We start from the raw sequence: 27,889 nt of genomic DNA on the forward strand, positions 1-27,889 counted from the left end.
AGCAGGGCTCCACCGGTGGTGTCGTCGTGGCAGGTCGGCTCAGCTTCTCCCTCGTTGGATTCCTAGATCCTGTGGCGACTTTTGAAGTTCCATTCCCCAAAGCCCTGCATTTATGCAGAAAACCCCCCCAGCACTTGGGCCAATCAGGACGGAGTGCGACTTGAGTTGCCTAGGCAACTCAGTCCAGGGTGCCTAAATCCCCCTCCACCCCTCCTAAGTACGCCAGACAGAGTGGCACCACTTTGGAGGGCTTCTGTGGAGAAGCCCGCCAAAAAGTGGAACAAAGGGCTCGACTTGGGTTGGAGTCACAGAAGAGAACACAAACGCCATTTTAGAACCGAGTTTTGGCAAAAAATACCAACTGGAGAATTAATAATAATTAAATAAACTGGCGGTATGTTTGAGGCTATCGTAATTAAATAAATAAAGATAGTAGCCTCGAACAATGGGAAAATCCCATAGAGAAATATTTGCGGTTGAATATAAAAAGTAGTATCCACTGCCACCAGCCAAAACTCGATCAGGGGGGACGGAGACGTGCCCCCTCAACTAACAGACCCGGGGGCAATCAAATTGCCCCGGCCAGTATGTCCACAATATGATGGTTTGTACTGGTTCTGTTCAGAATTCAAGACTAGTAAAGTCAATGGTGACTTTACATGCCCTGGGAGACGGTAGTCTGTCCCAGGGTATGGAGTCTATACTGGGGGGTCACTATGACACCCCTGTGTTACTGCACTGAGGGTGCTGTGTAACACACATCACACAAACACATGAAGCCCTATGGAGTAAAAGACCCCATAGCCCATTAAACACATCTAGAGTCAAAGGAATGCACTCAAATCATGTCCAAGAGTGAGGGTAAAAGAGTCTCACTCTTGGCAGGAGAAAAAATAAACCCCAAAAATCCAGCAAAGTTGCTGGGGGACTCGCTAGGTTAGGAAATTCAGCCTAAACAGAGAATTCTCCCTAACAACATCCATGCAGATTTCTGCATTACAGGGTTGGTGAAGAGCAGTTTTTTGGATTGCTTATAACGTTGGCGCTATTCAATGAAACTGCATGAAATATTACAATATAATTGTAGACCCTGTGAAATTTGGTGCTGTTTCGCCTTGAGGGAGGGGGGGGGTGAACATTTTTAGATGTCTTACGCCATTTGACGAATCTGCACAAAAGTCTCCAAAAAGATTATAGACCCGACTTTGAATGTTTGTGCAAAGTATGAATGAATTTTGTCAAGTGGGGACTATGTTATATCACTATTTTTGTAGCTATGTTTTGAAACTGTTAAAAAAATTGAAACGGGGACGGGTTTGTAGCAAACTTGTGCGAGGAGCCATTGGCAAGTACCAGAAAGCATGGTTTCACAAATGTGCCCATGTTTATTTTTTGAAGTGTCGTAATGTAGTGACAAAAATAGTGATATACCTTTGGTGACTGAGGTAGAGCCTGTGGCATCTGGCCACTGGCCATGGCAACCAGGGACCGGCAATGGGGTTAAAGTGGGCATGGCCACCAACGACCGGCTATGTGGTAACATTTTTTTAAATCATGATAACCTAGAATGACACAGAAAAATTCAAATTGCGGCAATAGCCCAAAGTGCTGCACGGGACTGCCGCAAACTTCTGTGAGCAGCATCATCAAGACCCTGTAAACATGGTTTTGCAAATCTGTCCGGTTTTATTTTTTCCAAAGTGTCAAATTGTATGTACAAAATATAGTGATGTAACTCAGGTGCCTGGGCAGTCGGCCTGGCCGTTGGCTCGGCAAGGACAAATACTTGATATGATTTGCTTTTGGGGCACGCAGCTTGGCCGAAGCTTATTCCCCATAGATTATGGAGACTGCACATGGCTGCAAGCCAAGAGCACCAGTGGCCATTGGTCACATGATGGGGGTTTAGTGTACACTGGACCAGGATGTAGGCTAGGTGCAGTGGGTAACAGGGGTGGGTTGGTAAGGCTGGGGTTGTGGTCAAACCTCATGCCCTAGGCAATTCTACCATGACTTGCATCGCCAGCATGCACTGCTGAGAATGTTTGTGAAAGGAAGTTTATAGTTCTTTCATATGTGTTGAGAGTAACTATTGATAACTTATATACTGTGCTATAAGATCATGAAACATTTCACTTATAAAAAACGTTGTTCAAGGGGTGATATGTTTAAGTTGCACTAATAAAAAAGTATGAAATTCATTGAAAAAAACGTTATTGGGACAATATAGTTGCAAGGTAAAATGGAAAAACCAAAAGAAATTTGGCAGTTATGGTAAGCTATTGTGATGAATCTGATGGTGTCATAATTTCTTTCCCGGCGGTGACCTCTCCCCATTTGGCAGAGGGACGACAGCAGCTAGCTGATCTTGGCCTTGGGGGTGGCTGTATGAGGGAGGATCACATGGAAGAGAAGAGAGGGAAACCCCAAGGGAGAGACATGACATCATCAGACAAGACATGGTATCCCGCTGTTTCTTTTGGGGATTCACCATCGATTCCCCATGCCTTGATGGCATGTGGTCCTACTTCCCTCACCCACCTAAAAAGGTTACTAAAAACATGTCCCCATACTCTGTACACAAGTCACCCAAACCTAACTTGCCTTTCAAAAAAACCTTTCCAGACTTCATAGAAGTCCTCAAAAACTGACTTGCTTTTCAACATAACTGAAAATGCTTTTCCAGACAAATCACCAAGAACTGACTTTCTTTTTCCTAAATGCGAAAGTACTGGTACGAGAAAGATGTGCTGAGTGATGTAGATCAATGGAGGCCAAGAGCACATGCCATGCTCTAGTTGTTGCAGGGAAAGGCAAGTTGCCGGGAGATTTAAATTGTGAGAGGTGTGAGGAATCTGAGGTCATCCTCACTTCTTTCCCCTTAGTAGCCTCTTCTCAAGTGCCCAGGGAAGGGCTATCTCCGTTAGATCCCGACCATGGGGGTGGAGATGTGTGGGAGAATCACCTGGTTAGGGAACACTTGGGGAATGGTAGGCGCATGTCCTTGGTTGAGACGTGGTATCCCCATTTCCATTGCATGATGAACCCTCAGTCCCAGCTGCATTTATGGGATATTGTTATCCTTTTCCTTATTCCCAGGATAATACCAGAAGACACCATCAATCTAGGGACACTAGGAAGAGGGTGAAGAAGAGAATGTCCGCAAGCGAGACATGGTACCCCTGTTTCTATTGTGAAAATCAACCTAACCTCCCCCTGCCTTTTGTAGGCTGTTGCCAATCCCTTTCTTTCATTTCCCCTCATTCTTACCACAATAATACTGAAACGAGGAAGAGGAGACTAGGAGTGGTTCACACCAATATTTAATTTCACCACTCTGGTACTGAGACGAGGAAGATGCATACAGACATTTGTGAGGGTCCGGCATGTGCAAAGAACTCTAATAACTGGGGTTAGGCAATTGGGCTTGAAGACTCAAACCTGCAACCTGTTACATGGTTGCAGGTGCATAAAAGGTGGAGTGGAAAGAACAGCAGGAGAGAAGCCAGGCTAGCGTTTCAGGCCTGAAATCCTGTGGAGATTGAGGCTATCTAGGAGGGTCCTGCATGGAGGCCAGGACGCTAGCAGGTACCCCAGAGAAACTGTAGCGCTGAGTCCCGGAGGGCCGTGAGAGGGTCACAGGGTGGGGGCCTCCCGAGTCGGGTGTCCGCAACAGGAGCTGCAGGGCACGGGAGCAATCCAATTGCTGCAAGCTACTGGCAGCATCCGTGAGAGGCGAGCAAAGATGTCGACAACCCACAGAAAGAAGACCGGAGTGCGAGCGGGACTCGCAATACTACGAAGACCTATCTGCGGAGTCGACGAGAAGGAAAGCAGCCACCAGGGACTGGTGAGTGAAAACAAGAGAACACTCGTACGGGGCACTCCTGGGGGCTGTTACATGGCAAAATTGATTGCAGAATGAACATACTCCTGCGTCCCATCCCCTTTCCTCTGTACTTTTGGGACATTCTGTCCAGTGGGACGGGACCAGAGCACTTTTGTAAAAAAGCATCAAATTGAAACATTTGTCCTTCTTCTCTTTTTACTCGGGGTACCGCACGTGGCCGTAACCCTGCCCTCCTGAGCTCCACCCTGCACATCGCCCTTCAGTCCTTTTCTCCGCACGGTTGGGCTGGACACACTGGCATCACCGGGAAGAAATGGTTTCTTCTTTCCCGTTGTCCTTCTCTCCTGCTCCGGTTCTGCGGTCGTGTAGTCTTCCATCTATGCCGGATCGTTTGGGATTTGTCTCTTGTTCCTCTTGCGAATGTTGCTTCGCTAGGGTGGATCCCCATTCTTTCTGTTTGGAGTGTCTGGGACCGGATCACCGTTGGGACTCGTGTTTCTACTGCAATTCCCTTTCGGTCCGGGCACTTCAGAGTCCTCTTCGTCGGTGGGAGGAGGTCTTCCAGCAAGTTCCTCCACCTCGTTCTCAATTCTTCATCGACAAAAAGAGACGCCCGGTAAATTCCTTACTTTTTAGGACACCCCAGCTGCGGGGACTCCTTCCCAGGGTCCTCCAGGTCCTGGAAGGGCTTCAAGAGCTCTGCTACCAGGGTTTCCCCTGAGGTGCCTTGCAGGCCTAATAGGCGTACCAGGGGTTTTCTCTGAGGATTCCCACAAGGGGCCTGCCGACACCGTATTATGATCCGAGGTTCACCAATCGGGTGCTACTAGTCAGCCTACTTGTGCTGAGGCTTTGGGTACCGTAGTTCGCTTCGAGGTCTCCTTGTCTGGATCTTCCCATACAGACACCGGGGTGCACCCTGAGGCCTCCATTGAGGCTTTCTGTACCAAACCACGGTTCGAGGCCCCTCTCGGGGGAGTTATACAGAACGGACTCCATTCCAAGATTCCTCTCATTGGGGCTAAGGTGTGTACCGACAGAACTGAGAGACCCGTTAAGATCTTGTCTGTGAGGTGGATTCCTCAACATTCCCGCGCTCGCAGTGATACCGGTTCTGTAGATGGGGCACAGGGAGAGGTCGCTGACTGTATCTCCTCTGTTACCGGCTTTGCCAAGGTTCCTCTCTTGGAGGCTAATTCAAGGGGCCCCTTTAGGGTATCCAGTAAACATCTGAGGCCCCACAGGGATGCCGAGGATCCTTGTGCCAAGGCTAAAGTTTTGATCAAGTCCCCTGACCATCCTGTGGAGATACCTGCCTCATCCACACATGTGACGCAGTTCTCTTCAGGTGTGGACAAAATGGCGGGCCTTCCCTCGTGTTCTACGGCAGCCATTTTAGATTCTTCCCTTACACCCACGCTTTCGACGACGGGTGCTGGTAACCAACCTTCTTTTTGTTGTACAACCGTTTCCACGGGTCAGTGAAAATCTGTTCCGCCCTTCTTATGACTGGCATGCTTAGATGCCACTACCACATACGGTCTTGCTTCCTGGCAGCTTTCCTCATTACGTGGGGGTATGCCCCTTATGAGCGGCCTCTGCCCACCCAAGTGTCTAAATCTTCGTCAGAGGATGCCTTTTTCGGGAAGTTTCAGAGACTTATGCACTCTGACCCCATGAGGGAGTACTTTAAGGGCCTTCCTTGTAGCTCTGTCACCAGGTTTTCCTCTGAGTTGCCCCAATGGCCTAACAGTCATACCGGAGATTCCTCAGAGGGTCCTGACGGGCCTGCCAGTACCGGACATTGTTTCGGGTTTCACCATCATGGTGCTAAAGTTAAGCCCAGATAAGCCCAGTTGGCTGGCTGCTGGGATACCAGGGTTCACCCTGAGGTCTCCGTTGCTGGAGCTTTCCCCCGCTGTAACCAGGTTGAAACCTGAGGTTCCTCATGTGGAGGCTAAAGTATATATCGATAGATCTGAGAGGCCTTCTCAGAGGGTCTTGTCGGTGAGGTATTGTCCTCAACCGTCCCACACTCAGGGTCGTGGTGGTACCGGTTCTGTCGAGGGGGCAAAGAGGGGGTTCACGGACCGCATTCCCTCTTGTACCGGCTTGTCCGAGGTTCCTCCATTGGAGGCTAATTTTGAGACTGGTTCGAAGATGTCGACTTAACATCCGAGACCACCCAGTACCAGCTTTGCCGACAATCCTTGTAAGGCTAAAGTGTTACTGAAGTCATCTGTCTCTCCTGAGAAGGCAATTGCCTCAGTTACGCATGTGACACAGTTCTCTTCAGGTGGCGACAAAATGGCGGCCCTACCTGCATGGCCTACGGCGGCCATTTTGGATACCTCCCTTATACCTAAGTTCGCAACGTCTGGTGCTGGTAGCATTCCTTTCAGCAATAGTAACCCGTTTTGCCCTTCTTTTGACCAGCGTGCGTGGGCTCCGCTGCCCCATGCTGTCTCGCTCCCTCCTGCTTTTGCTCCAATGATCTATGTGGACCCGGCCGGTGGTGGGCCCTCCTGGCAACCAACCTCCTTGTGTTCGGGGGGGGTAGGTCCCTTATGAGCGGTTTCTTCCTCTTCGACACCTAAGCCCTCTGCTGAGGATAAGTTTTTTTGTGAAGTTTCAGATGCTCATGCACTCTGACCCTATGAGGATGTATTTCAAGCATCTTTTCACTCCTGTTCCACCCCAGACCTGGCTACTCTGATTCCGTTTTTTCTTTTAAAACCTGATGCAGTAAGCGTGGAGGACCAATCTTCTGTTCCCGCCTCGTTGGGATGAGCCTTAAGTGGATGAGGAGGGCGATGAGCAGCCCGCTTGGTGAGAGCATTCCATGACCGCGAGGGGCTTGTGTATCTCTGTTACCAGGGATTCCCCTGAGGTGACTCAAGGGCCTAATAGGCACACCAGAGTGTTCTCTGAGGTCCCTCAGAGGGCCTGCCAAAACCGGACATGGCTCTGAGGTTCACCATTTGGGTGCTAAGGTTCAGCTCAGTTCGTCTGTGGCTCTGGATACCGGGGTTCGCCCTGAGGTCTCCATTTGTGGAGCTTTCCAAGCTGATACCGGGGTACGCCCTGAGGTCTCAGTTTCTGGTGCTTGTCACACCGAGCCACGACTCGAGGCCCCTCTTGAGGGAGCTATATGTCCCGGGTTAAAACCCAAGGTTCCTCTAAATACAGTACCGACAGGTTCGAGGGATCGTCTAAGGGTCCTGTCCGTAGGGTACATTCCTCAACCGTCCCACGCTCGGGGTTGTGGTGGTACCGATTCTGTCGAGTGTTTAAGTCCCCTGACTCCCCTGAGGGGACAGATGCCTCATTTTGTCCTATGACGCAGTTCTCTTCAGGTGTTGACAAAATGGCGGCCCAACCTCCTTGGTCCACGGCGGCCATTTTGGATATCTCCGTACACCAACTTTCATGACGACTGGTGCTGGGAGCATTCCTTTTGGGGCTGAGCAGCTTTTCCACGCTATATGGACAACAAAGACCCGTTTGTCATTCCTGACGACAACTTCAGCTAAGACCCTTGTACACAGCGGCCAGGGTCCCAGACTCGGTCCTTCTCTGGGATCAAGGGGTATCAGGGTCGCTATGCACGCCGATCTGAAACTCCTGTTGGTAGCTCCGCCTTAAGCGGCAGCGGCAAGGTGGTTGGTTTTTCTCTCGCCCATCAGCCTCCTCTGCCGGGACAGGTAATCTCCCTGCTGACAAATCACCAAATTATATTTTTGTCGGTCACACTACACTTCAGTGGGAGGACGAATCTCGTCTCATCTGGAGGCGAATCTCGTCTCATCTGGAGGCGCGGCAAACCATCACCGAATACTGGTGGGGTTTGTCCATCTTTTAGGCAGGTTTTCACTTGCCCTTTCCTCCTACCCCACCCTTCAAATCAATCTTCCAACAGATCGGGATGCCCTCCTTCAGAGCAGAAGTACAGAAACTTCTATACCTCAGAGCGGTGGGACCTGTTCCCCTCATGCAGCAAGGGAAGGGCTAGTACTGCCGTCCTTTAACAGTGCTCAACCAGGCTGGTCTGCGCACTATCTTCTGTCTTTCCAAGAGAGATTCAAGTTCATGTCATATTCATAGGGCCAGGAACACAGACGAGGCCCGGATGGACACAGTCATGGCGCCTTTGGCGCCAGGCACATAAATAACAGTCAACAAGAACATTTATTCGGGACAAAATGCTTTTATTACAAGCATAGCACTTCATTCCAGGTGCAAGGTGCATTTAACATGGGAACTTCCATCACTTAAAGCAGCCCCACGGCTGGGCTGGGTAATCTTGGGTGGGGCTGCTATTACTAGGTTGCCTTGCACGTACTGACCCACTAGGAGTGGCAGGCAAGCCAGGCCTAGTGGGTGTGCCACGATCACAGCTATATGAGCTTCTCCAATCCATGAGGCAGACGCTTCGCGTTATTGTGGAAGTCCATGCAGCATAATGCTCACCGTCAACCTGGGATTAAAACTTACCTTAGAAATCATGCTTCCTGCATCTATACTTACCACCTGGGGAATCTGCTCTCACCTGTGCGCGTCTTCTTCAAATCTTCTGGAACGCCGCCATCTTCATCTTTATGCTTTAGGAACGGTGAAATCTTCTTGGCACTGCAGCACTACCCGCTTCGTCCGCGACCGCAGCATCTGCAAGTAAAAGCGAAAGGCAAGGTTAGACATTAAAAAGACATTAGGTTTAAGGTTGCACGGTACAGCGGGTGAGAGAGACATGGTCTAAAGTGACGCTGGGAGATCAACCCGATACAGCCATTAAAACGTATGATGTCCCAGAGGGAGGGCACAAGGTTTCCCGAATTTATGAATTGCTGATGTCCAGGGTGGGAAAAGAAGCGACCCAGCTGAGACGGGACTGGGAGGAAGAGGCAGGAGAACTCATGACTGATGGGTTGTGGGAGCGGGTTCAAGGGTATCATAAAAAAGTATCTAGGAACCCAAGGCTACAACAAATACAGCTATATGTAACCCACAGAGCATACTTGACCCCCCAGAGCATTGCCCGATACAAAAGTGCAGAACGACAAACATGCCCCAAATACGGGGAAGAAAATGCAGGGATGATACACATGTTTTTGGCATGTCCGGAAATTGGGAAGTTCTAGGGAGAAGTAGCCCACCGATTAAACGAGAAAGGGATCAAGTTAAACGTGGAATCAATGTGGGAATGCATGGTAGGGGGGGTTTCCTAGACTGCGTCAATTGAAGCACATGAGCAAACTTAAGGACTTGGTTTATATACTTGCCAAGCGCAGAATTGCCATGGGGTGGAAAGCACGTAACAGACCCAAGGTAGAGGTTTGGTGGAAAGATCTCCAGAAATGGACTGAAGCAGAAATGGTAGTATGGAATGAAGCGGCCAATAGGGGAGGGGAGGAGGAAGTGGAAACGCTGTCGGCCTGGAAACACTTAGTGGCCACACTATCGGGGTCCACTCAGGACTGCTCAAGCAATGATACTTCTGAGAATACTGATGGGGAGGTACCCTCAGAGGAAAAAAAAGGCAGAGGGCGAAGTGGAGTAGGCTCAAGTTGGGGGGGGGGTAGGGGTAAGCAGCGGATACTTAACAATATTTTCATGATGTTTAAAGTGTTATGACAAGCACTGGTGGGGTTGTTGATTGTTGATTGATTGTTGTAAAAACGAATAAAAATTGTTTCAAAAAATGTTTAAGGTCGCACTCCCACCGCACCTCGTGCTTTTCCTTAAACCATCGCTCACCTGTTGTCGGACATTGCGGTTCCATCTATCTTCCTCCGAGCCGTGTTCCGCACCTCCACAGCTGCCGTTGAGCTGCAATTCCATCTATTGGGAAGGAAACAGAAGAGAAAACGTTATTCAGGAATTAACAACAAATCGAGAGCAATAATACAAGACAGAAAGCCAAAAGGGGACAACAGAAAGAGGAAAAGACAAGAGACATTGAGAAACACTTACTACCAACCAAGAGAAGAATAGTCGCAGCCAGACTGGACTATTACTCACCATGAATCAGTGAAGGAACTAGATCCCATCAACAAGCGCCCCTGCCAGAAGTAGCAGGACCGAGAGCTCACCATCAGTAACTAACAGGTTAGCCTTATGGGCCCGTATATGCCCACAGAAATCGCACCTTGGGTAGAAGGGTTTGATAGGTACCATAGTCACCGATCAGCGCACTCACGTTTTCTAATATCCGCGCCGGAGCAGTGTCACCAATTGTTGCAGGCCACAGCCAGTCCGCAGGGAGAGAGATCCAGCGGGGGTGATCAAATTCCTGGGAGGGCTGCAACCGTACCCCAATGCCCCCGCAAAGACCAGGTGAGCGTAACAGTTGATCACGCCCTGCCAAATAAAGTCCTCTCTTCGGAAGAGCGATTGGCTCAGTGTGTTGGTCTTCCAGGATGCGTAAATGCACATTCTGACTTGGAGACCGCATATGAAATATCTGCGGTTCTCCGTGGGAGAACACTTCAGATTCGGGTACTCCTTCTGGTCTCGGCTCAGCGAGACGCACAGGAAACTCCTCTGAGGGGTCCCGCAGCGGTCTCCCTATACCGGATCTTCTTCCAAGGTTCCCCATTTGGGGCTAAGGCTGACCCTAGTTCTGCTGTGGCTTTGGATACCAGGATTCGCACTGAGGTTTCTCCATCTGAAGCTAACTGTACCGAATCTTGGCTCGAGGCCCCTCTCGAGGTGGCTATAAAACCAGGGTTAAACCTGAGGTTCCCCTGCTTGGGGCTAAATCAGTCACCAACAGAATTGAGAGTCCCTCATCGAGGGTCCTGGCTGTAAGGTATATCCCTAAGCCTTCCGCGCACGCGGCTGTGGTGATAACCAGGTCTGTTGAGGGGGCGAAAGAAGACGGTCACGCACCACAGACCTTCCCGTACCGGCTCTGCCGAGGATCCTCCACTAGATGCTAATTCTGGGGAAGCCCCTGACGTGTCGAGTAAACACCCTAGATCTGCCAGTACCGGCTCTGCCGTGGTTCCTTGGTTCAAGGCTAGGATAGCACTCGGGCCCCTGACTCCCCTGGGGAGACTATTGCTCCACTTGCTCTTGTGACGCAGTTTGCCCCTCGTGTGTGGTAATGGTGGCCCAACCTCCGCGTGCCACAGCAGCCATTTTGAATACCTCCCTTAAAGCGAGGTTTTACATCAACAAGCAGAGCAACACAGACTCTCCTCTCCTTGTGGATCTTGCCATACAAATTTGGGCTGGGACATCCAGTATATTGTTTTGCTCCAGGCTCCACACATCCCGGGTCACTTCAATGTGACTGCAGATTCATTCAGTGGCCGGTCGGCATCGGTTACGAGTGTGAGATGAACAGCAATATCATCTCCAACTTTTTCCAGCAATGCCTGCCCGCCGTCCCCTCTAATAAGTATCCTCTATTATTGCTTAAAAAAGGTCTCAGACCTTGTGATAGAAAAGGACTGAAGGGCGATGTGCAGCACTAATATCAGGAGGGTGGATTTACGGCCATGTGCAGTGCCCCGCGTAAAAAGAGGAGGAGGACACATTTTTCAATTTTATGCTTTTTTACAAAAGTGCTCAGGTCCCGTCCCACTGGACGGAAGGTCCCAAAAGTATGGAGGAAAGGGGACTATGGACTAGGAGTAAGATAGTCACTACGGTGAGTAACTTTGTTAAAATTAGATGTACAAGATAAAGCAACCCAAAGTGAAGGGTTGTGGTGAACAATACGAACAAGATGGAAACATGCAGAAAGCCAAATCCAAATGTATGAAAGAGATTGCTGAAGTGAAGCAGAAGAAAGCAATCTGTATAAATTGTCAAGGAAGCAGAAGGAGTGTAAAGTTGACCTGGAACTGGTTTTGAATATTAAGAGACTGAAACTAAGTTGGCAAGCTGGAAAAGCTGACATCTTGGGGAAGAGAACCCTTAGACCTTATGACCTTTGTTGTGCCTTGAGGAAACGAACCTCAAGGCCTCTGTCGAACTGATTTTGAACTTGGGGAAGGAAACACCAAGTCTTTGTGGAACTATCTTGAACCTAGGGTAAGGGAGCTGGAAAGCAAGCCAAGAGCTGGAAACGGATCAGAACTGTATTTGGAACACTATTTCTGTTTCCGACATCTCTACACATTGTTAAGCTTTAGTTGTGAGGGCAAGTATAGGTTTTGGACACAGACTGACCTTTAAGTTGAATTTACTGACACTGCCTTTCATTAGTTTCTTTAGGTAGGGAAATCCCACCTTAGTATAGAGCAAGTTAGGCCTTCAACCATCCTGGCATCCTGGCATTTACGTTAATAGCACTACCTCTTTTTGAAATTTGAATCTGTTGTCTGTGTCTTGCTTCATGATGCCTGCACAGGGGTCAGAAATGAGAGGCGGACACAAAGTGGTATTGTTCTCAACATTAGACATTTTATGCGCAGACAGGGGTTCGGATAAAGGCCTAACTTTCCCTATCCTAATGTGAATGTTCCTTCCTATGAAACCAATACTAAAACAGGCTGACCTTGTGTTGTGAAGGCATCATGAAGCAAGACACAGACAACACATTCAGAATTTGAAATAAAACACTTTACTAACTGATATGTCAGGATGGAAAAAGGCCTAACTTGCCCTATGTTAAGGTGGGATTTCCCTACCTAAATGAAACTAAGGATAGTCTGAGTTCAACTGAAGAATCTGACTTTGTCCAAAACGTGTACTTTCCCTCACAATTAGTCTATACAATGTGTATGGATGTCAGCAACCAAAAGAAACAGTGTCCAACATAAAGTACTTAGCTTCTTCCAGCTCGCAGCTTTCTTCCAGCTCTGTTTCCCAAGTATAAAACAGTTCCAACAAAAGTCTCAAAGTTAAGTTCAAGATGATAGTTTTACCCAATACTTGGGGGTCCCTTCCCCAAGTTCCATGCAACACAGTTCCAAACACAAAAGCACCTTGAGACTTTGTCCTCAAGGCAGTAAATGTTTCAAGTCTCAGGGTTTCCTTCTCCAAGACTCAGTTTCAGTACCACAAAATATCCTTTGTCTTCTTAGCTCTTTGCCACACCTGCACCCTCTAATTCTGGTTGGTTTTCATGTAAATATCTTAACTGTGTTAGTGTAAGGGTGTCCCTAATTGTAAGGGTGCCCCTAATTATGCTCACACCAGAATAAATACACCCCTCTAGTGAAATAAGGCAAAGAGTCTATCTTGTAAGCATAACAAGTTTAATCTTACAAAATGAGTATGGTAGCAAAGAACTCTGCTGCCTGAAGTGTCTTCTTCTGTCCCTCTTCCGTTCCTTTCTCGTGCCACAGTGGTCCCAGGCAGGGGTTTATATAGCCCGGTCTTGCTGTAGTAGCGTCACTGGATACAGGCCCTGGCTTCATCCCAATCCATCCTGCTTCCATACAAGGGATTCTGCAAAGACTTCCTTTCTTCATCGTCAGTGGTTTCTATCAGAACATGCTGCTCTACATTTTGCTACCTTACATAGAAACACACTGTAGCTATGCAGACCTTTACAAACCGTGAGGCCTAGCCCCAGGAAAACCTAAACATTTATAAACAATTTTCATTCCTTCCATCCATATTTCACTCATTTTACTCATGTTGCCTGAGCCCTGTAGGTTCCCCCCACCCTTAATACTCATAATCAGTCCCATTTCTGCATTTTCGAGCATGTAAATCCCATTTTAGCATGCATGGGCCCTTTGACAGACAGTAGACAGCTGGTGAGTGTGAATTCATGCTGCCAGTGCTAGTGAACACCATGGATGCCTGTAGTTCATTTTGAGCACAAGCTGCATTCTTTCCGGGAAGGGAGGGGTAGTTTGAATTTTTACCGTACTAATATTTTTACAAATATATCCAGCTAATAGTTAATTGTGCCTTATATTTAAACAATAACTGCCTTCTTCAGTGTCTGCCCATGTCCTTCTTCAGTGCCTGCCCATGTCTGTTTATGTGAGTATTATCTGCATGAGAGAGCCTTCCCAGTCCCTATAGCGCCTAAAAGAGGCCTTGAATTTTTCTAAAGTGCTTGGGGGTGCGGGAGGACCCTAGTTCCTTCCCAACATCAGGTTTAAACTTCAGGGTTACAATTCTGCTTTCAAGGTGTATTTCTGTTATGGGTTGTTTTCACACAATTTGGTATTCAGTATGCCCCTCTGTGATTCCATGTGAAAGTTGTATTCACTTTAGAGTTCAGCATACACTGGTTTTGCTTGGATTTAAAGTTCATTGTTAAAGTTCCATTTACTTTAGAATTCAGCAGATAATGACTTTACTTAGATTTAAAATTGCGTTCCTTTTAGAATTCAGCATATAGTTTTTTACTTGACATTAACGTTCCATTCACTTTTAAATTCAATATGTAAGTCTGCTTACTTGTACATTTTTCATTCAGTTCGGTATTTAATATGCATGTGTTGTACTCAAAACAAACTTTCAACTCAACCTGCTTCTGAATATTCTTTTAGTTTGCTTCAAACAGAATGCCAAGCACTCATAGGCTTTAGAAAATGTGCTTTTCTTCAACGCACGACCACTCCAATACAAAGTATTACTGAAAGTTCAATGGTTGACATAGGTTTAACTCTGAGACCTTTGAAAACGTGTATACACGCGAACACTCTGATACAAAGTATTCCTTTAGAAAAGTTCAAACGCTTGCGCACCGTGTTGCTCCCTTATTAGAAACTCAGTGGTCACGTTCACAGTTTTCCCAGCAGCCTGGAACACACATGCTTCTGCTTTTCAAGTTAGGGGTCCAACTCCTGACTTGAAAAGCACTCCTGTTGATCTCTGAACACAGGAGAACTAGCATCTTGAGCACAAGGGCAGCCTCTCCACACAGCTCCCCTCACAACATTCAGTCTTCTCTACAGAGCCTCAGCTCCTACGATTCCCTGATAGTTGCACTGGCCTTCTTGCTGCTTCTCCTGCTGCTCAGCCACATTTTGCTCTCCTAGTGGCTCTCTTTGCTGCTGGGCTAGTCTCCCTTTTTTACACCTGCAGCCCCTTGAAAGGCTGCCGGTGTAGAAATCCAATTAACCCGGCCTGACCACAATCAACGGGACATGCCTGACCCTCACATCTCTTAGCAGGCATCTTCCTCGTCCCAGTACCAAAGTGGTAAGAGTGTAGTCTTTGTTGCTTTTGGTTGCCTCTTCTTCGTCACAGTATTGTCACATGTCATATGTGAAGGAATGAAGGGAACTGGCTTATAACAGCCCATGAAGGCTGGAGATGGGTTGGGCTGGTTGTCAATAACAAAAGGGGTATACCTTTTTCTCGGCCAAGGGTACCCTACTCCCAGTCCCCAAGGACCCTCCACCCAGGTGATCCTCCCTCACTTCTCTGCCCCATGCTCAGGATCCAAGAGTGATGGATTTTCCCTGGCCACCTGAACAGAGGATCCAAGGAGGCGAGGAGTGAGAATACCCTCAGGTTACTCACATAGTCCAAACTAAATCTGACCCTCAAGCAAACGGTGTAAGGTAGATGTTTCAAAGTTCACCTCAACACAGTTGTGCAAAAACTCAAACATATGGCTTTAACCAAAACAGTCCTTGTGTCCAGGGGTTAGTTACCTTCCCCTGCATTGTTTCAGGAAGATTTTTCACAAAGTTCAGTGTCAAGACCAGCCTCTTGAAAACAACACAAATGTCTATTTTACCTAATAATTTCCACAAGATGGCAAAACAAATGTTTCTTACACAGCAATGGGTGGAATATAGCAAAGAGAAAGTCTTGTCTAGTATTTCAGTATGGCAAAACAAAATGTCCATTCCACAACACTTATTGAAATATGGCAAAGGAAAGTCTTTCCTAGTTATTAGGATGGCTAAACCCATATCTTTTTCTCCAATAGTGATTCAAGTATGGCAAAAGGAGGGATGTCATTTGGGGGTCACCAGGGGTCGCAACTGCGGACTCCTTTGCAACCCCAAATTTAAAAAGAAAAAAGAAACAATTTGAAGAAAACAAAAACCTTTTTTTTTTGCCCTAAAAACCCCCAGATGCTCCTGGTGTAGCCGACTCTCCCGTGGCACGGGGGGACCTACCACACCAGGTCTGGTGGGTCCCCGGCCCAGTCCTCAACCATCAGGATGAAGGCTGGGCCGGGGAGGCACACAGTAGGGTTTGGAGCTGACTGTGACGTGTGGCACATGTCACATGCCAAATTCAGCTCTAACCCCTTCTCCCTCGGATTCCTTGCAGCTCACATACTGGAAGCAGGAAGCTCTCGCAGCTTCCTGGTTCCTGTTTGTGAGCAGCACGGAGGAGCCGAGGGGGCTGGGAAGGACGGACCGAAGCTGCAAGAAAAAGATGAGAAGGCTTTTAAAAAAAAATATGATGTGTGTTTTGCATGTGTGAAGTGCGTGTCGGATGTATGTATGTGAATGGTGGGGGAATGAGTAGTGATGTGATGTGTGTTTTTGAATGTTCTGCGTGGGTGGCTGGGTGTGTGCCTGTGTAGAGAATGCAATGAGTCGATGGAAGAGAAGGTGTGAGTGACTGGTGGGTGAATGAGAAGTGATATAATGTGTGTTTTTAAATGTTCTGTGTGAGTGGGTGTGTCCCTATATAGAGAACGTAATGAGTGGATGCAAGAGAAAGTGTGAGTGACTGGTGGGAGAATGAGAAGTGATGTGGTGTCTGTCTTGAATGTTCTGGGTGGGTGGGTAGGTGTGTGCCTGTGCAGAGAATGCAATGAGTGGATGGGTGTGTGCCTGTGTAGGGAATGCAATGAGCAGATGTAAGAGAATGTGTGTGTGAGTGACTGGTGGGTGAATGAGTATGATCGTGATGGTGTGTTTTTGAATGTTCTTTGTGCAGCGCCTGTGTAGAAAATGCAATGGGTGGAGGTAAGAAAAGGTGTATGATTGAGTAAGCGGTGGGTGAGTGAGTATGAATGTGATGGCGTGTTTTGAATGTGCTGTTTGGGTGGGTGTATGCCGGTGTAGAGACTGCAATGAGTGCATGTAAGTGAAGTTTTGAGTGAGTGACTGTTTGGTGAACGAGCATACATGTGGTAGTGTGGGTTTGAATGTTCTGGGTGGGGTTTGGTGTGTGCCTGTGTGTTGAATCCAGTGTGAACGAGTGCGAGAGGAGATGTATGGATGAGTGACCGGTGCGTGAAAGGGGATGCATGTATGTGTAAGGCCCTGGGAGACTAGAGATCACTGGAGTATTTTTGCCACATCCTTTATTGAGTTTGCATGTTTTACTTGTATTTTTGGGCAAAGGCAAGTTCATGTCTGCCATTCCCTGGCTAGACTGGCATTTTGGTGCAGTCAGTCTAGCCATTGCTTACTGTGGCATGACATTTATTACTTGGCATCTTTAAAAAAGCAAGCATGATAAGTTGTGTTACCTCACTAGACTGATGTTTTGGCGTAGCGGGCTGTATATTCTTCACTGTAGCATGACTTTATTAGCTGAGCATCTATGATGAATCAAGCAAGATAAGTGTTCTTATGGGTCTAGACTGGTTAACGTTGAAAGCAGTTTGGACAGGTTTTCCTAATGTGACATGTCACTTTTAATGGCCAAACCAACGGTTGTATGTACTTACATAGGAGTACTGGCATATATTGGCAGAGCCAGTTTTGTGCCCAATGCCAGTAATGATACTATAGAAAAACGTTTTAAAGCCAACATGACTATGGTCTTATAGGGGAATACTAGCATATGTTGGTGGAGCCAGCATGGAAATGTTTTTTATACTGGCATTTATTGCAGGGACTGGCATGATAATGCATTGGGAAATGCCCTGTGCACTTTTGGTGACTTGCATCTATTGTACTTTTTTTTATGATTTACCCTACACCCTACAAAACTGACTGTTGGCCTTTGACCCACATTGTTGGCCTTTTACCCAAACTTTCCCAGAAAGTGTGCTTTGTAATCCACCATTTTATCACATTATTCAAAACATTTACTCTGGGGAGGGAGAAGAATCCCCCCGGTCCCCCACAACCCATTTTCATTAGTTCAGGCTCCCTCGCTCCAGTCGCGATCACATACTTGTGGCAAATATTTACACCCTCCAAAAAAACAACTCACCGGCCACCACTGGTGGCTGGTTTATTTGTGGACCAGGCGCCGGCCACTTCTCTCAGTTACTTTAAAGATTTAAGCTTTGATTGAAAAACATATTTACTTCTTTTACTTTCACTAGTGCATGCCCCTGCAGCGGCATTATCATCATGGACATTCCGCACACGTGGTGGTCCGGACCGGCCCATGGTGTTTGGGGCGTGCTCTGTGCTTTAAGGAGCTTGGGGGGGCCCCTACAGCATGGCTTGCAGGGGAGCTGCCAAGTTTTGTGCTACGCCATTGGGCACCACTGCGTCTGACAAAGGGGTAGTGTGCAGTGCGCGTCTTGAAGTCTGCCAGTGAGTCCCTGGGTGAGAAGCAACTCGTGGGTGTTTTTAATTTTAAATAACTGTGGTGCTAGACATTTATTTGGGCAGCAATGATATTACATTACATTTCATTAAATGGTGTTTTATTTAAAGTCCTCTGGCACCCGGTATTACGCTTAAATAATAAAAACTATTGGGGGGGGGTCTTGGGTATATTGAAAGAAACCTTCCCAGGTATTATACTTCAGCAAAGATAACATTATCATGCGCACTCCCCTCTGTGCACGGAGACCAGTCTAATAGGTTTCTTCTACCTTAGTGGTATCTGAATCATATATACATTTATAACAAGGACATTTTGTTGATACTAAATCCTGGTCAAAGATTTAATTTTCAGGACTTGCTCGTGCAGCATTTTTCTCCTGGTTAAACAGCAATGTACGCCTCCCCAGGTCAGTGCTTTTTTGGCTTGTTTAACACAGCAAAGCCACGGATAACGCGTACATCTGTGTTCATTGATCTATAGAGGTTTCATACACTAGCTGTAGCCTGCATTACAGATTTTGATTACCCTGTTAGAAATACTGCATTATGTATGTTTTACATATAGACCCCGCGTTGAATCTGGAAAATGGCATTCCCCAAATGGGTAATCGTGGACAAATCATGCCTCCCTATGTGCCTCGTTTCTTATATTTAGCTGAAATGAGAGCACCTGGAAACACGGATGGTAGATGCATCTAAAAAATCTGAAGGTCGTTTCCATCACTTCCTGTGATGTCACTTGGGGACAGGGTCAAATTACATCACTTCCACACAGGAGGGTCAAGGGTCCTGTGTTGTCACTTCCGCTACCCCTAGCATTTTGGTGAAATGACATCCCTGGGCAAAAGGCAAGTCTTTTCGAAGTTTCTGGTTAACAAAATGTTCAATTGTAACAACTTAATATGGCCAAGTCCTTCTTTAACACATCACTTGACAAGTTAGCTTCCCGGCACACTCTCCTGCCAGAAAATCTCTCAACTGAAAACTCGTGATATCCTGGTTTACTCTCCTGCCAGGACTATCTCTTCCCAAAATGGTTCGCCATCTGATACTCTTATCAGGTCCCACTGCAACATTCACTCCTATACGAAGAGCAGTGGGCCAGGATCTGGGAACAAACTCACAAGGTGTCAAACCTCAGGTTCAGGCTCATACAGTACAATTGCATTCACAGAGTATATATGACACCATCCAGACTCCACATGATTAACTCGCAACAGGCACATACTTGCCCCAGATTTAAAAAGGTCTTGCTGGGTTTCTGGCATATGATTTGTGACTACCCAAAGATCAGGATATTCTGGGAGGAAGTAATGAGTAGGACCAACACCTGGGCCCATAATGAGTGCATCTGCACACCAGAAATGTGCTTATGGGCATTACTACCTGGAGGAAAAAGAACCAAGACCAAAAGGAAAATAGTGGCCTTCTTGCCAAACATAGGATTGCGATCTCGTGGAAAAACCCAGGGGGCCATCAACCCAGTTATGGATGAAAGACGCATAACGTTGGGGGATGGCAGAGATGAAGTTAAGGGACCAGACCACAACAGACCGAGGGGACGATAGGGGAATAGACGTGGGCAAATGTTTAATGATCTGATGAATACTCCTGACTTAAGCCCACCATAATGGGAGACACGAGGGAACGGATCTATCCAGGGTCAAATGCTAGAAATTGGGCTTGATACAGAGTTGTTGATCTGCATTGTTGTTGCTGATTTGGCTGCACACACCTGTTGGGTATACGGGCGCAGAATTTCATAACCCCGAACCTTGGATCGGAACGTTTAAGTTGTACGTTTCATATTCTAGGTTTACATTTTATGTTTTAAAATGTTTTGTACCCAAGTAATGTTTGATGAATTGCTGTATTGCACACACTTGCTGAGAATGTAACTGAAGCTGTCATTACTTCTTTAATAAAAAAATATATATTTTAAAAAGTATCACACAATTGTACTTCTTCATTAACACCACTTTGTTCACTTCAGTTGTTACTTGTGCCAAGCCCCCCCATACTGACATCCCATATATGCAGGTTTTTTCATGCTCTGTTTGTCAACCTTTCTCTGTCTCTCTCGCCATTGCTTGATCCAAGTTTCCCCCAATTGACATCTCATGTCAGGAGAATTGTACAACTCTTGCCTCTTTGTTTCCCTCACTATCTTTCTTGGTGTATGCAATGCTGGTTCCAGGTTTCCCCAAACTGATATCTCATGCCAGGAGAATTGTACCATGTTCGCCTTCTCTTTTCAGTTCTATTTGGTCGGTATTTGAAAATGCTTTCCAAGCATGCTTTAATATGTTCGCACATTACGGGGCCCCCATCACATCTAGTCTGACTCAGCTGTTCACTGTGCTGCTGCTGTGATGGGCTCGCGAGGGTCCAGCTTTCCCTTCTGGGCAGTCTTAATAGTTCCCGTGTCGGCTCTTGTGATCTTCACTGCCAGGACCCGTGCATGCTCTTCAGTACCACCCCCCCCCCCCCCCGACAGCCGTGCTGTGCACCATTCACTTTCTCTTCCCCGGAGTTCCTCTTCTCCGGTAATGCACGCTGCCAATCTGCTTCTGGCAGACGTCCCCCGTTCTCCACACAAATCTTCGTAGGACTTCCTCTGCCAGCGGTCTTGCTTCCCACTCGGGGCAATCTGCAGCCTTCCTTCTCTCTCCTCCATTCCTCTTGCTGCAGGAGAACTGTGAATTTAAATGTCCCTCGCAGCTGAATAGGTCTGTGGCAACTAGAATGCAAAGTATTCTTAGCATTCACATGAACTCCTTGCTCCTCTTCCTTGTCACAGTACCTGTGGCTTTCTGGGATCTGGAGTCCCGCGAAGTTTCAACTGTTTTAAGTCGCATTGTTGAACATTTGCATTTAAAATACATTCACCATAAACATCAGATGTTTCATATGTTCTAGTTTTACCATGTACAGATGAAGACTGAATGGGGTTTTGTTTAAACAAAATGGCCCTCAGAGTTTTACAATTAGATGGTTCAGAATAATGACAGCAGGCCATAAAAACTCTGGAATTAAGGTATCTTCCTCCCAAGAAAGAGGCATATTGCTTCTCTCTGGTTGGAGTCACCATTGTCTTCTGGCAGCCATCTCATCCCATGTGATCCACTCTCAGAATACCTCCCCCAGGGTCCGGATCAGGTAGCGACTGCCTTCCCCTGGCCACATGGCAGACTTTAGGCTGGGGGGTCAGTGTTGACTCCGTAGAATTCATCACAACCGGCAGACCAGCTGACGAGGAGACGCTGGCTGGAGAACTTTAGTCCTCTCAGTGTTGACTGAGGGACTGTAGGGCTGCTGTGAGGTTTGTGAAGCCAACCGGCTCACCAAAGGAACCGAGAGGAGCGGACTGCAAGGAACGGCATGCTGTGAGGACGCCAGAAGCAGTTGAGAAGGTTTAGATTGTTTGCAGGTGTCAAAAGGCAGCATCCACACCGCCCGGAGAGACAATGAATGGAAGAGCGGAAGCCGCGAGGGCCACTGAAGCTGCAAGGCAGGAACGCAACCCAAAAGAGCTGCAGGCTTGCCTCTGGAATTCCTCTAACGCAACCCAAAAGAGCTGCAGGCTTGCCTCTGGAATTCCTCTACACGCCATCAATAGCCTGTGTTCACAAGACTCATGAACGCTGTCATGTCCCTCCTCAGGATGCAGGGTCTGCATGTATATCTGTACCTTGATGACTGGTTAGTTAGAGGCATGTCCCCGGAGCAGGTCAGGGCCTCAGTGGACAGGCTTATGCCTACACTCTTTGAGCTGGGCTTCAATCAACTACAAGAAGTCACAACTCTGCCCCATGCAAACTTTGGTGTTCTTGGGACTGCTATAGGATATGCAGAAGCATAAGGTATTCCCTACAAAGGAAAATGTGGCGGCTATCAAGGCTTCGGTAGCTCATTTTGTCAGCAGAACAGTAGCAGCATGGTGGTACCAACTCCTGCTGGGAGTGCTAGCGGCTTGCCTGCTCGCCATCCCCTACACTAGGCTCCGAATGAGGAGTCTGCAGCTGCATTTTGCGGCTTCCTGGGACCAGGAAACGGGTCATCAGGGGACTCTGGTCACCATTCCCTCCCACTTGCAGCAGGACCTCAGATGTTGGGGCCAGGAGGCGAACCTCATGCAGGGCAGGCAGTTTTGAACGCCTCCAATACAGCATATAATTACTACAGACTCCTCTCTCCAGGGATGGGGTGCCACCTTGTGGGCACAGGCAGGGCATGGGCTGTGGTCTCCGACTGAACAGCAGAATCACATGAACTGACTGGAATTGATGGCCATCTGGTTCGCACTCAAGTCTTTCCTTCCAGTGATCAAAGGCCCTGCAGTGTGTATCCAAACAGACAACTCTCCCTGCATGTACTACCTGAACAAGCAGGGGTGCACCAGATCCTCTCCGCTGTGTCGGTTGACCCTGGACATCTGGGCATTGGCAATTGCTCAGGAGGTATTGCAGCAATCCATCTGCTGGGAGTGTCCAATCTGGAGGTGGACAGTCTCGGCCGATTGGGTTCCGACAATTATAGTGGCAGTTGAATGTGATAGTCCTCCAGGCAGTTTTCAACAAATGGGGTTTCCCGGACCTAGACCTGCTTGCGACAGAGAGCAACCGGACTTGTCAACAGTATGCATCCTGGGGCAGAAGGGGGGGTGCCTCCCTCTGGGATGCACTTCAGATACCCTGTGACGGGATGTGGGCACATGCATTACCCCATACGGCTAATGCACAGGGTAGTGAGCAAGATCAAGCAATCCCAGTGGTTGTGCCTCGGTTCTCCAAACTTTGTCAGATGTCAGCCCAGCCAGAAATGCCCATCTCGCTCGGGAAGGATCCCCTTCTAGCACAACCTTCCGATGCCTAGATGCGCCACTACCATGTGGCTCCTTACCTCATTGAATGTAAATATGTATATAGTACTGCCTATAGTGTTTATGTCCTACCCTTCCTATTTGGCGTGATACGTCCGGCACTGTAACTGCAGCTGGACCCCACCCTACTGTATGTAACTAAGTTTTGCAACCCTCTTGCTGCCTTTGCGCCTGGCTACCCCTGGGTTTGGTGCGCATTATAAATAAATAAATACAAAAATACAACAAGGGTGGACAGTCCTGCATCCCTATCCAGAGAGGCTAGCCCTAGCACCCGGACACCTGAGCAGGTAACTCTTCAACATCTCCAGTAATCTCGAGACAACCTGGAAATCATACAGATTGCAAGACGTTTATCTACATGAAAGCAGTACAAAAGCAAATGGACCAGGTTCTGCCTATGGTGCAAGGAAAATGGTGTGGATCCACTGGCTTGCACTCCGGACCATGTCTTATCCTTTTCAGCCCACTTAGCTAGATCAGGGGTCCAGGTGGACACCTGCTGGACTTACCTTGCGGCTATTGGCGTATACAGGAACTCGGACAAATGTACTTTCTCTAAGGCCAATCCGGTCATAAAAAGGCATTTAAAAGGTCCTACCAGACTGTATCCCCTTCACCACATCTGGGATCTTCACATCATGCTCAGTGCCCTGGTGCACAAACCTTTCGAGCCCATGGCCACTGTAGATATCAGACTGGATACTCTAAAGACAGCGCTCCTAGTCAGAATCAGTTCAGCGCGCAGGGTCAGCGAGTTCAAGGCCCTAGTGCCCTCAGAGCCCTATACAAGGTTTCATCGGCACAGTGTTGTGCTCTGTACGCACCTCAAGTTCCTTACGAAGGTGGTTTCCTCTTTCCATATTAATGAGGTGATTGTGCTCCCAACTTTCTTCCCAGAACCCAAGGAAGAGGCAGAAAAGACTCTTCACTGCCTAGATGTCAAAGGAGCAGTAAAATTCTATCTGTACAGAACTAAGAGATTCTGCAAGATGGAGGCCTTTTTTGTCCCTATCGGCAGCTCAAAGCCAGGTCACCAAGCATCCAAAGCTTTCATAGCAAGATGGATGAGAGCAGCGATCCAGGAAGCATACAAGGTGCAGCACAAGGATCCGCCAAGGGGCATGCATGCACGGGGCCAAGGCAGGCGGTCGCCTTTTCATGCGCCATGTACCATGGCAGGTGATTAGCAGGGCAGTGACATGTGCCACCCCATCGGCTTTTTGCAAACATTACTGCCTGGATACCAGTGCCAGGGCTGATGCAGCATTCGGCCAAGCAATCCTGTGTAATCTTTTTGCTTAGAGGGGCAGCTCTCCTCCCCAGGGCGGTTGTATTCATGGTAATCGCCCATACAGGATGGAGGAAAGGGGATGGGACATAGCAGTAATTAAGTGTAACTCACCAGAGTGACTAACGTACTCCTAGTCCATAGTCCGTTTTATACGTCCCATCACTCTTCTGCTAAAATAAGAGCAGCTATGATGTTCAACATAATACAGCCGATGCGTCAAAGGAGACTGAGGAGGCGTGCCGGTGGACAGGGTTAAGGGAGCCCACGCTCATAGGCCCGCGCCCCCGTGCACATACAAATATAAAGAGAACGTGATTTTTCTGGTGAAAAAGGGTTCCGTTCCTGTCGCTTGCAAGGGACGCCCATACAGGATGGAGGAAAGGGGACTATGGACTAGGAGTATGTTACTCATTCCGGTGAGTAACATTTAATTTACTGGTAAAGATACCCTTGCGCCCCATTGCTCAATTGCAGGGAGCTGGCCCTTTATATGAGGGGGAAAAAAACATGCATTAATAGACACTCTTTTATGCTCACCTTGGCAGGGTGGCCTGGGTGTCCTATCATTCAAACGATACCTGGTTGTTGCCCAAATTGTAATGCTTTTAGATTGGCCCGCTGCAAGTCTGAAAAAATGGGTGCAGTTGGAATAGCAAAAGACTACCATTCCATTGGATAACTTGCTGTTTTGCCCCCCACCGTTGGAAAAAGGGTGGTCCATTATTGATTACCACAAAGGCTCCCCTCACTTATTGTGAATTGGGAAACCGAATGATAAGGATCCCAGGAGGTATGGGGCTCCATCTTCTCAAACCATGGATTAAGCTCAGGAATGACAAAATGTGCTTTTAGTGCTTGGGAATCACATGGGAAACTTAGATTGGCACACCTTTTATACTGACTCGAACCCCTTACATTTGAATAATAATTTAGGGGAGAAAGAGCGGTTTCGCTTCATACAAATTTGTAATCGCATCTCTAATGGGGAGATAAGGGATGGGGGCACGACGGACCCAGGGGTCTAGAATTAACCTTCTTATAAGAACTATCAAAAAGTCATACATCTAAATGTTGCAGACTCCTGGATCTGACAGAAAACTGACCCCTTACCATATATGCAAAAATGGTAAGAGGACTTGGGAGTGGACATACAACCCGCTTCATGGGCTCATATTTGGGATAGGGCACACAAAGCATCTCCATACACGAGTATTAAGGAATGAGGATACAAAATTCAGTTGCTGACTAGACTTCATGGAAAGAAGGCGGGTATACCGCATTCCTGCTGGAGGGGATGCAGGGAAAGGGCACAGTAGGGCACCTACGGTGGAAATGTAAAGTCTCACAGGTTAATTGGAACACATTATTTCATATATTGAAGATATCACTTGGGTGGCACTGCCATGGGATCCAAAGTTAGTGATACTGGGTGACACTCATGGAGAGGGGTATTACCCCATGGGACGGCCGAGAGCGAGAGTTATTGCCTAACTCCTCCTGGCGGCCAGAATCACTCTCGTGGCTGCTTGGAAGCAACCTGGAAGCCCACTTGTGGCTCAGTGGTGGGCGAGACTCTGGCCACTACTAACTATGGAGCACATTAGGCTATTTTAAATGATAACATGATAAATAAAGCTTGTTATATTTTTTTTTTCAAAAAGCCAGAGCTTCTATACCATTGCCAGATGGCAGTTCATCACAATGGGAGTTGTAGTTAAACACATCAGGAGAGCCAGAGGTTGCAGACCCATGTCCTAGTGACAGTTTGAAATAACCTCTGCATTTAGAGTGATTAAAAACAAACACCCATTAATCCAAAGCAATAATCCTAATAAAAGTGCTTTAACATGAAAAACTTGGCTGCCTTATGCAAGTAAAGTTACAGTTTAGCACAATGTATTTATTTTTTCCATTGTATATGTAAAGTGAATTCCTTTAAGTGACAATACATGCTACATGTTAAAAGGTTTAATCTGTTTGTGTTCATTACATGAAGTTAAAATACATTTTATGATTTTACAACTTTTTTCTCTTAAGCATATTGGCAGATGACATGAATTCACCCTTGTCTCCATGCAGCTGGCAGGTAAGTTGTATAAAACATAAACGTTTTTCTGATGTAACATCAAATGTCTAATTCATAGCTGTAACGGAAAGGCTGATCAAAAAAAAAATTGCCTTGTTTTTTCTTTTGTATTACTTGTTTAATATTAAGCTGGTTTCCATTTTCTTATCTATGTTTAGTTCTCCAAGTGTACATTTCGAAGGGATTGTGTCCTCCGACGTATTCCTTATCTTAGATAGATAGAAATCCTTCAGCTTTGCTGGCCTCGGAAAATTTTTTTTTTTTTCGCCAGAGGGCGCTGCGCGTCGATGATCGCCGAGTCGATGACCCTCGACGGCCTCCGTGCCGACGTCGACGTCATCCTGCCTATAAAGGCCGCGCGCAGCGTCCGTTGCTCAGTTCCGTTTTTCCGCGCTTCGTTGTGCCTCGGAACACCGTTGCTCAGTTCTCGTCAAGATAACGTATATAATAACTACTATTTACCATCGATATCGATGGCATCCTCCTCCGACCCGACGACCCCTCGGTCCGGTTTCAAAAAGTGCCGAGACTGCGGGAAGAAAATGTCGTTGACGGACCCTCACAGGGTCTGTTTGTGGTGTCTGGGAATCACGCACCAGAGTTCGGAGTGTGAGGAATGCCTTTCCATGACGGCGAAAGCCTTGAAGGAGCGTAGGGGGAAGCTCGAGAGAGGTAGGTCAACTTTAACTTCCTCGAAAGCTTCTTCGGTAGAGTCGAGACGTTCGTCTCCTCACCATAAAAAACACTCTCGATCTAGATCACGAAGTGGCTCCCACCACTCGTCGACATCGAGACACTCGAAGAAGAGACGTAGGAGATCCCCTTCGTCATCTTCGTCGAGTTCTCCTGAGAGAGTTCATTGCCCCACAAAACGCAGCTCGCAAGCTGAGTGGGAGGAATTCAGGAAAAAGATGCTAAGCGTCTTCGAGAAAGCGGCCTCGTCCCCCTCGAAGACAGCTGAGGGTGATACCCCGGGTAAAAAACCCAAAAAATCTAAACGCCGCGAGTCGCAGTACCCGGCGGAAAAGTCAACCCGAAAGCGCCTCGAGCCATCGGGAGATAAAGCATCATCGACGCCATCGTCGAAAACTCCTTCGAAACAGAGGTCGGCGCCATCGACGCCGTTGTCGAAGGATTCATCGGCGCATCAGTCGATCGAGTCGACGCCGACGTCGACGCCGATATCGACGCCGGTGAAGGAAAGAACCACGGCTACTCCACAGCCAACGGTTAGACAAAAGACCTCCGACTCGACGCCGAGAACGTCGACGTCGTTCTCGAGCAAGACTCCGATCCTTTCGAGTTCTTCGAGGCCTAGTACACATTTCTCGACGCTTTTCACGGCGCCTTCGAGTACTTTCACGTCGGTGTCGAC

General features: G+C 47.6%; 1 protein-coding gene across 2 annotated transcripts in view; it reads left to right on the forward strand.

Moving 5' to 3' along the window:
• LRCH2 (leucine rich repeats and calponin homology domain containing 2) overlaps positions 1-27,889 on the forward strand; it is a 2,196,342-nt gene that overhangs the window by 1,356,894 nt on the left and 811,559 nt on the right. For both annotated transcript variants that reach the window (XM_069612877.1, XM_069612878.1), the window contains one exon: positions 26,466-26,514. In XM_069612877.1, coding sequence (XP_069468978.1) covers positions 26,466-26,514 — 49 coding nt within the window. The remainder of the gene's footprint in view (positions 1-26,465; positions 26,515-27,889) is intronic.

This window comes from Ambystoma mexicanum, chromosome 5p (genome assembly GCF_040938575.1).
Source record: "Ambystoma mexicanum isolate Mex_15411 chromosome 5p, UKY_AmexF1_1, whole genome shotgun sequence".
NCBI classification, from domain to species: domain Eukaryota; kingdom Metazoa; phylum Chordata; class Amphibia; order Caudata; family Ambystomatidae; genus Ambystoma; species Ambystoma mexicanum.